This window comes from Rhinolophus ferrumequinum, chromosome 10, assembly GCF_004115265.2.
Source record: "Rhinolophus ferrumequinum isolate MPI-CBG mRhiFer1 chromosome 10, mRhiFer1_v1.p, whole genome shotgun sequence".
In the NCBI taxonomy this organism is placed as follows: Eukaryota; Metazoa; Chordata; class Mammalia; order Chiroptera; family Rhinolophidae; genus Rhinolophus; species Rhinolophus ferrumequinum.
The window spans coordinates 52,633,119-52,648,959 of NC_046293.1; the positions used below are offsets into that span (position 1 = coordinate 52,633,119).

A 15,841-nucleotide genomic window follows, 5' to 3' on the forward strand; every position below is an offset into this window, starting at 1 on the left:
TCTGCAGGCAGCCTGTGCTAGGGAAACTGCGATGGGTGACATGGCAATCAGTAGGGAAAAGGGAACTCAGCCCAGTGCCGAGGACTCAGAGACATCAGCCTTCAGATGACGGAATATGACGGATAGAAGTCCCAACGTAATGAGCAGAAAGCCCACAGGATGTCAGGGCAGGGTGAGTGGGCAGAGGCAAATTGTTCCCATACCCAGAAACCGAGTGGCAACATGGAAAGAGTGTGGACTTTGGAGAGACAGACCTCACGGAATCCTGGCTCCATGTACTCACTCTGTGGCCCTGGACCTCAGCACGTTTCTGTCTTAAGAATAACAACACCCGCCTTAGAGAGGTGGTGCAGGTAACGTGCCTCGGTCAGGGAGACTCTGGCCCATAGTAGGTGCTCCATAAACATCAGTGTCCATTCTCTCTTCTCAGACACCCATATGGTATTCTGGGCCCAGAGCATAGGAAACAGTCATGGAGATGAGGCTTCACAGATGGAGAAAAGGAGCTGAGCCGTGGGCAAGGCCAGGAGGCCTCAGCCCCTTCTATGGAAACCCCAGGTGCCATATGGACCTACTGAAGCATAAGGTGCCTCAGAAGAAGATCCCCAGAAGAGCGATAGGCAAATTAAAACTGGATAAGCGTCCACTCAAAGCGTCCCCGTAACTGTTGAGCTCCCTGTGGTGCACATCACAAGCTGCTGAGTCTGTTCTGAGCATCTCCCAGACGGTCAGTACCCTGTCTTTTAACGCGGTCCATTCCATCCTGAGTCTGGTTTACTCCAGTCCCTCAGTGCAAGGTACCCCCACGTCACATTTGTCCTCAGCTTTCCCACTTCCCGTCTCTTACTTTTTCACAACCATGGCTCCAGGAACTCAGTACCTAGAGCCAGCACCCCAGGAATACACCCTAACCCCAACTCCCATAGAAACTCACTCAGGGGCCAAGGGAGGTCCCATTTCTGCGAATTTTCCTGCCCAGTTTTTATTCATCTTCCAGCCTGATGTCTTTGAAATCTGGATTTCAGCACTACCCATTTTTGTCCTGAGCCGTCAGAAGGCAGAGGGAGCCCAGCCAGGGAGCGCTGCAGAGCCCCCGGTCCTCTGGGACCTGGGCCTCCTGCCTCTGAGCCACGCTCTCCCCTTTGGGGTTGCACCTTGAGATGCTGCAGCCAGGTCCAGGAGCTGCTTGTTGCTTATGGACGGGAACATGGACATGCCTGAGACCTAGGCCTGCAGTTTGACCCCTCCTACAAGACGACGGGAAGCTCAGCCCCGGGCCAACAGGCCAGCTTTCCTGACACAGCAGCGTGAGGAGCTCCCTGACTTAGGGTGGCATTTCATGCTTCAGGACGCACGTGAGCAGGTCTTTGCCCCTTTGGTCCTCATGCTAGCTGGGTGTGGGGATCCAGCAGGAATTGTTATGACAGGTAGTAACACACAAGGCACAATGGATTTGGAGACAGAGGTTGGGTCACTGACCCTTTCTGAGGCTCCGTTTCAGCCTAGATGAGTTGGAATTGGCCAGAGATGTCCAGCCCCCGGATGAGGTCCTGGAGGTGGAGGAAGATGGAAGCAGCTGAGCAGCAGAGGAAAGCCAGGCTGTGCATAACTCCAAGGGCACCCAAAGGCATCTAGCGTTCGGGGAGAGACCGGGACTGGCTCAGCTGCCACTCCTGCTCCCAGGGAGCCCTCGTGACACTCCTGAGAAGCTGGTCTCCTGCGCAGGTCTCTGTCTGGGCCTCCAGCTCTACCTTCCTACTGAAGGCCCCTCCACACCCTGAGGGGAGGAAAGGTCGTAGGCCTCATCCCTGCTACAGTGTGAACTTGAACCCTTGTCTCTGACTCAGATGTCTCCAGAGAACCTGTTTATTCTCTCTGTTCCTCCTGGGCTTCAGGGAGCCAGGACTGAGGGGGAAAGAGCCAACTAGCTGCACATGATGTCCCTCTGTCTTCCCCAGACAGCCTCTGCCCTGCCTCCCTTCTCATGCGGCCTCCAGCCTCCCTGACTCGCTTCAAGCCCCACCTGTACTCCCCTCCTCCACCCTACTGAGGGCCACTGAACACTATAAAATTGTTGGACTGTATTGGTGTCCCGAATCCCATCTGCTCCTAAGACGACCTGCCCACCTCAGGGACACGACCTTCTCCCGCATGTTGGAGACCAGTGCCACCCGACCATGAGTGTGTTGGAAAGAGCATGAAGCTCTGGGGTCCGAGCCTGGCTTTGCCTCTAAAACCTAGGTGACCTTAGATGAGCCCCTTGCCCCTGCCTGGGTCTCAGTTCCTTCACTGGTGCAATAAATAGAGCAGCGTCTGCTGTGCAGGAGAGAGGGCCCTACGTCAGGACATCAGGGCCATGAGAGGAGTCAGGGCAGCACCAAGCCCACTGCCACATTACCCTGCGGTTGCTCTCCTCCTGGAAGCTTCCAGCCAGGAAGAGCAGGCAGGTGGCAGCCCTGCCAAGGACCAACTCCGGTCCAGACTCATGAGCTGGAGTCAGAGCCCTGCGCCCACTCTCCACTCAGCCCCCTAAAAGGCAGGCAATGGACAGGGTACCTTTGGGATCTATTCTAGCCCAGGGTGGTTGGAGGGAGGCAGGGGATCTGATCTTCAGCGTTTTCATCTGTGAAATGGCAATAGCAGTGTTGTGCTCAGACAATAGGTGGGAAGGTACCTGGTAAACTGTAAAGCACAGATCAGCACCAATGAGAGAGACACTGTGTGTCACCACCCCCTCCACGGTGGCCATGGCAGGCGTTGCTAACTGATCACGCCTTTCTTCCCCTATGGGTATGGACACAACTGCAGCATCCTCAAGGTTATACTCTAGGCCAGTCATTCTCAACCAGTACTCCCTAGAATCCCTTCACTAACTTTTAAAAGACACCAATAAATGCTTGGGGTCCCACCCTAGTAGCCTGCTTTAATTGATTTGGGGTAGGGGCTCAGACATCAGCATTTTTTCCAGTTTCTAGGTTATTTTTCAGCCTGTGTAAAGAGCCGCTGCTCTTGGCTGCCACAATCAAATGACCATGTAGGAGCGTGTAACCTAGTGGCCACCCTACCTGCTAGTCATTTGTCCCTAAAGTTGTCCCAAAATCATCCACCAGGCCTTGCCTGGTCTGTAATCTACATTCAGCTGAGCCTTCTCACTGCAGGACCTGACATAACTCAGGTCCTGTCCCCTGCTCGAAGCTCCACTTCTTCTCCAGCACCTCGATCTGTTGCTTGAGAAAACAGACTCAGAACCCAGCATAACCCTACCCCCCTAGGAGACCTCTGTGAGCCCTGGGGCACAAAGGCATATGGGAGAGTTCTTCACTTCCTCCCCAGACCTGGGTGATAAACCAGCAGCTCCTAGAGAAGTGGCCTTCACCTCCACACTTGAGAATCTAGCATTTCTTCTAAGCCTCTTGACTGGAATGTTCATTCTGCTATCCCACCTTAGTCCGTCCCATTACAAAGGCAGCAGGGGAACAGAAGCAGCAGGTGTATGTGGATCCTTTGCTGAGGAGATAGCAGTGTCTCCACCCGATTCTGGAAACACACACACACACGCGCGCACACACACACACACACACGCACATACATCTCACCTTGTCGACCAGGGACGCAAACTTATTGCTGAGTCCTGATCTGCCCTCCTCCCTCCACTCACACCTGCTGAATGGTGGTGTTGGCTTCCAGGTTGAGGGCAGCCAGGAGGCTCTGGCTGATGGTCACCTGCTGGGTAGTGGGGGGAGTCAAGCCTGGCTCTGTGGCTTTGCTCTAAGCCCCGGACACTACTCTGAGGTTCTACCTGCCAACCTAGCCCATCCAGCCCTTTCTCAAATATCTCCACCTTTATCTTTGGATGCCCCTCAGGCCTCTAAGGACTTTGAGGCTGAGGTTTGCGGGCTCTTGCTGGCCACTGGGACAGGCCCATCTGTCCTGCTTCCATCTCTCCTCACTACAGGGTAGGACTGGCCACCACCATGTGTTTCCAGGGTGAACAGGTGTCTGGGGAGACGCCAACGACAGTCACTGAAATTCACAGCCTGCCCAACTCACTCCCCCCCAGTCAAGCCTCAGGTGCCAAGAACTTGTTCCTTGTCTTCCTTAGCTTCCCAGCAGAGAGGCCCGGAGTGTGGGTTCCCAACCATCTCCACCCGTCCTGGACAGCCCCTGAGGAGCCAGGTCTCTGCACAGAGAGGAAAGGATTGAACAAATGCAGACAGCTGTCCTCCAAGTCCCCGCCTTTCCTTAGGAAAGACTCAGTGCTCAGAAAGGCTGTGCACACACCCTTCCTGTGTGTTTCCTTTCTTCTGTCTCTGCCCCTTCTCGCTCTCTCCTCCCAAACTCTGCTTCACGTTCTTCTTGCTGCAGCACGAACAGTGCTCTCAGCCCCCCTGCCATGTCTGCTCTGAGCTTCTTCTGTTTCTACTCTACAGAGAAAATTAATCTAGAATTATGGGTCACACAGGTGATGTGCAGTGATGTGCTGTGTGTGGCACCTGCTCGTGTGAAGATCTGAATGGAAGTCCACACCCCTTGACGACTCAGAGAGACCAAGCCATCAGATTGTGCTGTTTATTGGGAATGCAACAGAAGGGCCTTTAAGAAGAAAGAAGCAAATGGGTGGGCCTCCTCTTCTCTGCTTCTGGGTGCAGGAGAGTGAAGAGAGAGCCCCTGAGTTGTGCTTGATCCCTCTCGGAATGAGCCATGAGTCTGAGCCAGGGTGGGGTGTGGGCTGGGCCTCTCTTGATTGTCTGTCCTTCGGCCCTCTTTGTCTTGAACAGAGAGCCAGCTCCTAGCATAGTCAGGAGCCGGGCCAAAGGCCCCGATGTGAGAGCGGGCCTTGGTCTGAGATGCAGGGGCCACACAGAGTAGTTAGCAGCTGAGCCAGAGGCTGGAGCCAGCGGCTGAGCTGGTGTCATGGCTGAGGGAATGCCGCCAGGGAGGTAAACATCGGGTGTGTGCAGGAAGGAATTTCACAAGGTTTAGTCGTCCACACCTGTCCAGGTTCAGGAAGACACAGGTTGGGACAAGTGGAGGGGCCAAGGCCAGAGCTGAGGTACAAGAGCAGGGTCAGCAGGGTGGGAAAGGGGCTGACGGGGGGCTGGGGAGAGAGCACATGTGGACGCCAGAGCCCCTGGGGACACAGGGGCAGGGGTAGGAGGGCACTGGGCAGCCCTCTCTACCGGCTGGCTTTTTTGGAGGAGGCACTTAGGCTGGACCCCTTTCCCAGGGTCTCCTTGTAGTCGCTGGTGCTGCCCCGGCTCCGGCCCTCCCCACCACGGACACTGCACACTCCAGAGATGCAGCTGCTGCTGTTGGCCACGTAGCCACCGCTGACTGAGCTCGGCCGGAAACCATAGCCACTGCTGCCGCCGGTGCTACTGATGATGGCTGCAGAGGAAGAGGGGGTCAGCGCCCCTCAGCTGGAGCTGGGGGCTCTTCTTGGAACCAGCTCTAGCTGGGGTCGGGGCTCCAGTCACAGCTGCCCCCACCCCCAGGTAAAAATATCCCTGAGACAGCGTCCCCCACGTCCTGCTCAGCTTATACCCCATCTGGACGATTCTTAACTCTCAGAGACTCGTCTTTTTGGTCCATCGACCAATATACCCACCTGTCATTCTGGACACCCACCCCCTGCCCTTGCTATTACCATTTTTTGTTAAACTTATCAACCTTTAACTTCTCCCTCTGCTAGCTGTCCCACAGACGGATCTTTCAGAAGCTCTGGTTTAACTCTCTTAGCGCCAATGAGAAACCCAGAGATCTATCACTGTCAGCATGACTTCCGTGGTCCCCCATTCACTAATAATTCCCTCGGCCTCCTCTAAGTTCCAGCCCAGGTCCCATCACTACTTGCAAATGTGATCCCCCAAGGCTCACAGACACCCATACTCATTTTCTTGCAACATGTCCTTTGTTTCCCCTTCCCGGTGGTCACAGCCTTCCTGGCTGCGAGCCCCTGGGAATGGGGAGACAGAGTGGTAAGGAGAAAGGAGCCTTAGGCTGGTAATCAGGAGGCCTGGTTGCTGGCGTGCTCTGCAATCTAACTCATAATCTCAGGCAAAGTTTCTCCCTCTCTGGTTCTTAGATTGCTCGTTAACATGCACAGAGTGTGACAAAGGCCCTTTCCGGTCTGCAGATTCTACAATTGTAGGTCCACGTATGTAAGTACTTACAGATGCTGACAGGGGAGGGAAATTCTCCTGACATCCTGTTAAGGAGAGAAAAAAAATAAGTGCGAGCAATCATGCAACTCGCAATCTATTAAACTCAGAGCTAGTACCCCCACTGGCTTGATGTGGGGGTTGCTGAACCCAACGGGCACCTATGGGAAGTCCAGGTTTTCTTTAGCATAAGCAGAGCCTGAGAAGCTGAGGGGCTCCTGAATCTTTGGGATAAAAAGGCAGCAACCCAAGTCAAGCAATAGTTCATCTGAGGTGCACGTGACGGGGTGGTATACACACTCCCCAAGGGTCAGGCCTTGGCACTGAGCCTTTCCACCTTCTAAGATCATTGGGGAAGCCGGGATGTCTGCCCTGGGACCTCTCCGACAAGCTTATGTTATACCTGGACAGGTAAGGAAGATGAAACAGGAAGGCCTAACATACTAATGGTTTTTCGTGTTATATTTTTTTTGGGGGGGGGGTGGGGGGTGTGCTTAGGTACACCCAGGAAAGTTTTGAGGATTGAATGAGCTAATTCAGGTAGCACAGTGCCTGGTATGAAGTAAGCACTGATGCCTGGGCAGGGATTATTAATTGCTATTATTGTTCCTGTCATCACTGCCCCTTCACTCCCCAAGAGCTCATGTTTTCTGGATTATGATGTGCTAGGCTTTCTCTTTAAGTCCTCCCCAAACTCTTAGGGCTTTCCTGCCAGAGCATGACCCCCTCACCGGCACTCCTCGCCCTCCAGCAGCTTGCGGTAGGTGGCGATCTCCATGTCCAGGGCCAGCTTCAGGCTCATGAGCTCCTGGTACTCGCGCAGCATCCGGGCCAGCTCTTCCTTGGCCTGGTGCAGGGCGGCCTCCAGCTCGTCCAGCTTGGCCCGGGCATCCTTCAGGGCGTTGTCCCCCCGCTGCTCGGCATCGGCAATGGCCGTCTCCAGGTTAGAAGCCTAAATGATGAATTGAAGACGTTGGAAAACTGGAAAGGGTCACTGGAGTCACTTATCTCCAAACCCACTCGTTCTTTGAGATTCCAGGCAGAGAGGCCCTCCACCCTTCCATCCCCTGCTCCTCTCCTTGGCTGGGGCCCCTTCTGGCACTGACGAGTCCTTCCTTAGCTCTGTCTCTGCTCCCTGCGTTTAGATGTTGGTGGTGATGACAAATAGTGCATCCTGCCCTACTGAGATGATGGCCAATTCAGCACCACTTCAGTCATTACAAAGACATTTACTTGGCTGTCCTGTGCCAAGGATATAAAATGAGTAAGAGTCAGATTGCTTTCTGCTCTTGAATTGTTTAAAGTCTGGGAGTAGAGGTCGTTGGAATATTGTGTGGCAGCAACAATGACAGTGGCTGCCCGGGTGCATAGGACCTCAGACGAGGAGCGCAGGGAAGGAGATTCCCCAGGACCAAGTGTTTACTGTCCGCCTGGCACAACACTCAGCCCTTTGTCCTCCTCTTATATACCTTAGCTCTTCCCATCCTTACAACACCCTGTGCAGTGAGGACAAGTAACGCCCAACATCACGGAGGAACAAGTGGTAAAGTCCATGAGAGAGTGGAAAGAGCACTGGACTGGGAGTCAGGAGACCTTAGTTCAGATCGCCGCTCTGCCGCTTACCAGCTATGCAACCCACTTAACCTCTCTGAGCCTCACTTTCCTCATCTGTAACAATGGGTGACATTTGCCTCAGTCTTTGTGAGGCTTCCATGTGATAAAACGATAGGAACTATGGCTATTGTTATTACACATGTGCCTCTAGTCTCGCCACCTACGAAAGCTGAGGCTGCAGCCTATATTCCTGGGAGTAACTCTGAGTAAGACCTTAATAAATATCCTCAGAAGGCACTTTAATGGGTGCTCTCTGAGCCCACTTCTCCTCAATCATTTGATCAACAAATGTTTCTTAAGGTGCTATCAGGCACCAGGCGCTGTATTAGGTGCTAGGAAAACAAAGGGAACAAAGTAGCCAGCTCCCTGCCTCCTTCCAGTCTGGTGAATGAAGGGACAGGCAGGTGCAATTATAGAATTATGACAAGCACAAGAAAAGCACAGGTGACTGGGGCAGAGGGGACAGAGGGCTATGGTCCTAGCGCAGCCTGGGGGATGAGAGAAGGCTTCCTGGGGGAGGAGGCGTCAAAGCAGAGGTCCTTGGGGTGAGTAGGAGCTGAGACACCCCCGGGATGTCTGCCCTAAGTGTTTGAGGCAGTGACCTCATTTGGCTTCTTTCCTCCCGTGGGCGGACATTTGGGAGGCTGATGTCCTCAGCCAACTCATCCCCCCTCCCATTGTGCCCCCTCCCACTTCAGGCCACAGGCAACTGGACCCCTCACCTGCTTCTTCACATTCTCAATCTCTGAGCGGATTCTCTGGATGAGCCGGGTGAGTTCCGAGATTTCATTCTTGGTGTTTTTGAGGTCATCCCCGTGCCTGCCAGCTGCCAGCTGCAGTTCCTGGAACTGGGGAGCCCAGAGCACAGAACCATGGATGAGCATGACGAGCGCATCGTGGAAGTACATGATGTCTTGGGTTCGTGGTGTTAGGGGGGCAGGGCACATTGCACATTTAAGCGGACATTGCCTCTGTTCTGGGACGATCAGGCCCAGCCCTCACGCCTGCTGGAGCTGCCCTCTCCCGCCCAGCCCACCTTGGTCTGGTACAGGGCCTCGGCCTCGGCCTTGCTCTTCAGGGCGATGTCCTCGTACTGGGCCCGGACCTCATCGATGATGCTGTCCAGGTTCAGGTCCCGGTTGTTGTCCATGGACAGGATGACGGACATGTCGCTGATGTGGGACTGGATCTGAGTGATCTCCTGCAGGGGACACAGGGATGGTCTCAGGACTTGACTGTCAGAGGCTGAAAACCTCCCCTAAGCAAGCTGAGCAAATCCTGGTGACGCCAACGGTGAGGCTCTGAACCAAGGCTGTCGCTCACTGGGCAGAGCGAGTTTCCTCTGGGCCCCAGATGGATGCCCGCTACCATGGAGCCAGGGCCTGGCCCATTTCCTTCCCAGCCGGAAGACGGAGATTGAGGCGTCTCTCAGGGCTGAAATGGGAGATCAATGGCTAACCAGGGGGGCCTCCCTGAGAGTGAGGGCCTTGGTGCCTCTCCCAGCCCCCAGAATAGAGTTTTACCCACTGGCTGCCCTCAGAAGGGCGGAGTGGAGAGACAGACTTACAGCTTCAAAGAGACACTTGAAGAACTTGATCTCCTGGTCCATGGATTCCACCTTGGCCTGGAGCTCCACCTTATTGGCATAAGCTGCGTCCACATCCTGAAAGATAACCCAGCCATCGCCCGGTCACTGCCAGGGCAGCCAAGGAGGCAACAGCTGCCCCAGGCTGGGTGCCCTGCACAGGTATGTGGCTGCCTTCTGCTCTTATGGGGGCCCATGGAAAAGGAAAGGAAGGAGCAAAAGGCCTAACCCTGCCTCATCCTGAGACTCTGCTCCCTCAGCAGGAATGGGTACCCCTCGAAGAAAGGGATTCCCATCCAGGCTGCTGTCAGTCATCCCTGTGATGTCTGAGCAAGCTCCAAGGCTGCAGGGGGAGCCCCTGTGTGTCGTCATCTTCTGTTCTTCATTATGGACAAAGCGCATCCACATTGAACACTCAGGAAGGCCATCATCTTGCCTGCCGTTTTCTCCCCTTTTCTGGATACTTGTTCATCATAGTTCCCTGCCTTTATCTCACTATTTCTTTCTTTGTTTGTTTGTTTATATATCTATATCTATATATATATAGATATAGATATAGATATATATATATATCTTTTTTTTTTTTTTAAAGATTTTATTGGGGAAGGGGAACAAGATTTTATTAGGGAACAGTGTGTACTTCCAGGACTTTTTTTCCAAGTCAAGTTGTTGTCCTTTCAGCCTTAGTTGTGGTGGGCGCAGCTCAGCTCCAGGTCCAGTTGCCGTTGTTAGTTGCAGGGGGCGCAGCCCACCATCCCCGCAGGAGTCGAACCAACAACCCTGTGGTTGACAGCCCACACTCCAACCAACTGAGCCATCCGGGAGGCAGCTCAGCTCAAGGTGTGCGGGACTTGAGGAATTGAACCGGCAACCTTGTGGTTGAGAGCCGACTGGCCCATGTGGGAATCGAACCAGCAGCCTTTGGAGTTAGGAGCATGGAGCTCTAACCGCCTAAGCCACCGGCCGGCCCTACCTCACTGTCTCTGAATCAGCTCACTTTCTCTGAGAGCAGAGCACACTGCAGGCCCTGCGTCTCCAGTTCCCAAGCCAGCCCCGGGCCCAGGGCCTGCCTTCCCCCTCACCTTCTTGAGCAGCACAAACTCGTTCTCTGCAGCTGTGCGCCTGTTGATTTCTTCTTCATACCTGTGGGAAGGCCAGGGCTCAGTCGGTTCATGTGTCTCACTGGGAAGCCTCATTTGCCCAGGGAAGACCCTGAGCAAAGGGCAGGCAGTGTGCTTATCAGATGGCACAGCTGCTGCAGAGCTGTGGAGTACTGGGCTAGTGGGCCCAGCCAGGCACGCAAGGCTTCATGGGGGAGACCGTGTGGTGACCAAGCTTGGAAGAAGGAGATTGTTGAATATCCAACTTCGAAAATGAGGAAAGAGCATGTGGAGCGAATGTCTTGTGGGATATCTCAGAGGAAGCAAGAAGCAACCCCCTCCCTCAAAATTTGCATAAAGCCTTACAAAGGAATGGGAGCATTTCCTGAGTTACTTCTCCTAGCAGTGCTGGGAGGTAGATGGATTTAAGCCTGCTTTCACCAATGAGGACATAGGAGCTCGGTAACACGTGAGTGGGTTCCCTCTGCCCACAATCCTCTGCCCATTGTCCAACTACCTGGCCATTTGTGCTAAGTGCCAAGCCAGAGGCTGGAAGGGCAGAGAACAAGTTCCAGAGTTTTGTTGCAGTGATTCTGCTTGGTATGATGAGAAAAACTGCCCCCTCCACTCCGACCTCCAAAACTTTAAGTGGGGTGCAGATGCCAGGGCCCTGAGGGACCCACTTCTAAAGGATGAGCTCAGAGGGACGGGGCAGTTGTCAAGCTTCCGGGGGTCCCCTCCTCGCTCACCTCTTCTTGTAATCCTCTACCACGTCCCGGACGTTCCTCAGCTCCGAGTCCAGCCTCACCCTGTCCCCAGACAGCGTCTCCAGCTGCTTCCGCAGGGTGCTGATGTAGCCCTCATACACAGGCTCCAGGTTGTTCTTGCAGTTGTTCAGGTCCAGCTGCTGCAGCAGCTCCCACTTGGTCTCCAGCACCTGGTTCTGCTGCTCCAAGAACCTCACCTGGAACCCAAAGCCCAGAAACGTTTGAGCCCCCACAGAAATAGTCGCACCTGTCACTCACAGAGCACGGTGCAAAGCACTTTACTCCTCACAACAGATGCACAAAGTGGGCAAATCGTTAACCCTCTTTAACAGAGAGGAAACTGAAGCATCGAGAAGTTTAGCCCCTTTCCAAGGTCTGATGGTTTAATGAGTGGTGTAGCCCAGAATGGAAGCCAGACACGAGTCCCTACAACCCATGCATCCCGTCACTCAGAACCTACCACGGCCAAACCAGAGCAGGGCAGGGCATGCCTGAGGGTGCCAGGACAGAGTCAGGCTGGGTCCATCTTTGGGAAGGTTGACTACTCTGAAGAAGAGGTCTGCTCTTCATTTTATAACACAGCAAGTTCAATGAGACTCAGTGGGCCAAGATCTTCTATTCTCAATTCCTGCAAGGCCCCAGTCCGTTTTGCTCATGGCCTGTTCATCCTCCCCTAGTCCTGCTCCTCAGAACCATCTTCCCTAGAGCAAGCATGGCGTGTGGGGCAAGAAGGACTGAAGGAGCTCCCGGTGCCGCTGTGGCCTCCCTGGGTCGGGACGCTGACCAGAGGACGTGGATCTGCACACACCTGTCCTGTTTGGTTTGGGAGGACACAGTTTTTAAATGTGACTTCCCTTCATCTACATGAGCACAGCTACTGTTTAAATAAGGTGGTGTTCCTTAAAGTCAGAAACACAGGACATCGGAAAACTGTGTGGGATTCAATGTTGGGATGGGATGAGCCACCAAACAGCTCAACCCTGGCAGATCCGCCAGCATTTGGTTTGGTTTAACCAATCCTGACTTTTGAATGTATATCCACGAGGCTGGGCATTAACCACAGAGTAAACCCTACACGCAGGACACCACAGCACATATCTGGACCCAACGCTGGACACAGCTGGATCACTGAGAAGATGTACCCACCTTCCCTGGCTGCATGGGTTATGGGATTGTACTCCTCTAGAGACTCAAATGGTTTGGAAACGGCCCAGGCCTTTGAGCCTACTTCTCCCTCACTCCACTCAGACCACCTGTGTGCACAGAGGTGACTACCTTCATGTTCATCTTTCTCTCCCTGTCTCTCCACTTCGTCCTTTAATGATGTTTGACCAGCCCAACCAAAGCTCAGGCCACTGCCATCCGCCAGCCCCAAACTTCAGAATAGCTGATCTTCCAGATGGGAAATGGCTTGGAGAAGTAGCAGCACAGAGACGGTGCTGGGCCCTGAGGTGAGCAGGGGCAGTAAGGAGTCCTCCCCAGGCAGGAGTCGAGAGTTGGGGGCGGGGGCTGCCTGATGGCTGCTGACCATGTCAACCACTGGCTTTGTCCCGGGCTGACAGGTCCTGACCTGTCCTTGGTGTCTGACTGTCACAGAGCCAACAGAGCCCTCTGGTCCCCATTACTGGGTCTGGAAGCAGGAGCGTCCGACCTCATCTCCTCCCCCCACCACGACCTTGGGCACGGCCTTCATCTCCATGCTTTTGCTGACTCATAAAATGGGAACAATAATGTCTTATCTACCAAAAGTCAGGGCTTATCTGGATTGGGGGAGCCTTTGAGGCCTCTTCCAGACCTTTGATTTCTCTCCTTCCCAGCACCCCACCCCTAAATCTCCGGAAATAAAAATGATAGTAGCAACAACCTCCACGGGGGAGTATTTAATATGTGTCAGGCCTTATGCCAAGCCCTTCACATGCATTTTCCTTTATAAACCTGACAACAACCCCAAGAAGTTATTATCGCCATTGTAGAGATGAGAAAACAGGCACAGACAGGATATATAACTCTCCCCAAGTACACAGCCGGTAAGTGATGGGCCAGGGGAGAGGCCAGGTCTAACTTCAGAGCCTCACGGAGCCCTCTTCTCCACTGCGCTCTTCTACCTCTTGAAAAACGGTCCTCAGCCATCCGAAATAAATGCCCTTGGCAAAGCCACCCGGGAATGACCACACACTCGTGCTCCTGAGCCGCTGGTCAAATGACCAGAGGACGAGATCAGCTGGCAATGGACAGGGGGAGGACAGCTTCCTTGGTTATTCTGGGGGCGATCCCCTCATACTGGCTTTTGTGTACACAGCCTGTGCGGGCCCAGCCTTAGCAATGGCACCAAGCCGGCCCTTGAGAAAAAGAAGTGGGGCTCTTCCCTGTGGAGCTCCTGCCACTAACCCTGATAAGCCTCTGTCAGTAGAGGTTGAGCTGCCTCTCTAGAGAGCAACTACACAGAGACTCTTACACAAGTCACCCTGATGATAGAAAACACCTGCCCTGTCCACAGTAAGTGCCTCCACATATCTAACCTCAATCCCTCCTGCTGTAACAAAAACTCACATTCTAAGAAGAGACTAGAAGGCTGTTCATAGGTTCCCCAAATCCTAGCAGACCCACCTTGTCGATGAAGGAGGCGAACTTGTTGTTCAGAGCTTTGATCTGCTCCCGCTCCTGGGCACGCACTTTCTGGATCTCGGGGTCCAGCTCCACATTGAGGGGGGCCAGGAGGCTCTCGTTGACAGTGACCTGGTGGATACCTCCAGGCGGGCACACGGTTGGGCACACAGGCCCCAGAGCCACACTGCCAAACATGCTGCCAGCAAAACCGCTGGCCCGGCCCCGGCCAAATCCATAACCTCCACTCTTCCCACTGCCACTGGCCACGTTGAAGGAGATGGTCCGGGCGCCCCCCAGGCTGTAGAGGCTCCGACTGCCGAAGCCCCCGCTGAGCCCTTGCCTCCTGCCCGGTAGGAGGACGAGCTGCCCCCGGAGAGCACGGCGGAGCAGCCGCTGAAGCCCCCTTTGGGAGCTCCTGACTTGCAAGTAAATTGGCGGCTCATGCTGCTGGTGGAAGTGGAGCTCAAATGCAGGAGGGACAAAGGCAAAATCCCACAGAGGTTCCACAGGTTGCTGTGAGGACTGACAGGGGCCCTTCCTTATATGTGCTTGGCACTGGGGCTCGTGGATGGGCCATCAAGAGCTTAATTCGTGGGTTTGGCTTGCCTGGGAGCAAGAAGTCATTTTCTCTATGCTGAGCTAGAGATCAAGCCCTCCCCACCTCTGAAACAACATGAAACCTTCAAAGTGCTGGGCTTGCAAGCTTTGCTCATGCAATTTGGGTCTTATCTAATTAACCTGCTGTTATAGGGTAATTTGCCCCAGGCGCAGCCTCTCCAGGGGGATGTCACTGGCCCTTCACCTCCCTATCCTGATTCATCTTCTCTGGGTTGTGGGCCTGCTCTTGGGAGTCCGGAGTCCAGAAGAGGACGGATGGCTGTGGACAGAGCAGCCCACTGGATAGAGTATCTGGGGGCTCCAACCAGAGCTGTGTCCTCCTCTTTTCAGGAAAGGGGCAGATCATTCACCCCTCCCCAGACCTCTTGGAGGCTTACCTCACTGATGGCCTCTTCTCCTAACCCGCAGAGGACAGCAGCTCTCTCTGCTGGACTATTAGGAATGGAGTGACCCTCTCCCCAGCATGGGACATGAGCAGCCCAGGCCAGAGCCAACCATGGACACAGGGGTCTGTGTGCTTCTGCAGGCTCCCCAGGGAAAGGAATCTCCACACTTCACCTCTCTCAAACTCCTACAATAAGGCAGGCTAGAGGATGAGCAAAGGACCATTGACGTCCAATCCTTCAAGCACTGGACAGAAAGAGGAAAAGAGGAACATGGAGATGGGGCACATGGCTGAGAAGTTCAGGGAGTCCACTGGGAGGAGGGAGGAGACAACAGAGAGGCTCACCCAGGGCCTGGAGGTTTCAAGGAAAGACTCCTGGGGTGGGGGGTCTATTTCACCATTTCTGTTTTTCCTCTAATGTGTGTCTGCTAATAAGACTAAGGGCAACTTGAGGACAGGAGCCATCTGTTTAGAGTTCAAATAAAGAAGCGCTGTCAAGCTGAGACTGAACTGTTGCATCTCTCCAGACCCAGGGCAGCCAAGAAGGCAGGCTGGCTGGGGCCTCCCCAGGAGTGCCAACCTCCCCACAAGGGTGGCTCCGTGAACACAGTGCCATCCTGCTCCAAACCATCCTGTGGTTCCTGTGACCTGCTGCTCCAGATTCTACCTGCTGTCCCTCCATCCTGGATCCCTGGCTCTGGTGATGCATTCTGGTCCTCCCCTAAGACTACCACTGCTACTGTGTCCACTGTTCCTCCCATGGCTCACACTGTCCCTGGAGATTGCCCACCCATGGGCCATTGCCTGGGTGTGGCCACAGGAAGGAGGAGAGTTTGGAGCCAGGCTGGAGGGGGCTCATTTCCACTGAGTTTAGGGGGTGGATCTGGAATCCATTCCTTCTCCGTCCCCAACATCCCTCCCTACCCTTCTCCCTGCCATTTTGTCTTCATGGTTCTTATTAAAACCACCAGAATTTCTCTCCCTTCCTTCTCTCTCCATCCATC

At 54.2% G+C, this 15,841-nt stretch overlaps 1 protein-coding gene across 1 annotated transcript; it reads right to left on the bottom strand.

The window, feature by feature from the left end:
* Nucleotides 1-4,925: 4,925 nt before the first annotated feature.
* On the bottom strand, nt 4,926-14,277 carry LOC117028617 (keratin, type II cytoskeletal 71-like). The gene is given in 10 exon segments (XM_033117443.1): nt 4,926-5,388; nt 6,174-6,208; nt 6,893-7,113; nt 8,498-8,623; nt 8,812-8,976; nt 9,343-9,438; nt 10,443-10,503; nt 11,210-11,424; nt 13,835-14,166; nt 14,169-14,277. Coding segments are annotated over 10 exon segments (1,572 nt in total). The 3' UTR covers nt 4,926-5,176.
* Nucleotides 14,278-15,841: the final 1,564 nt, after the last annotated feature.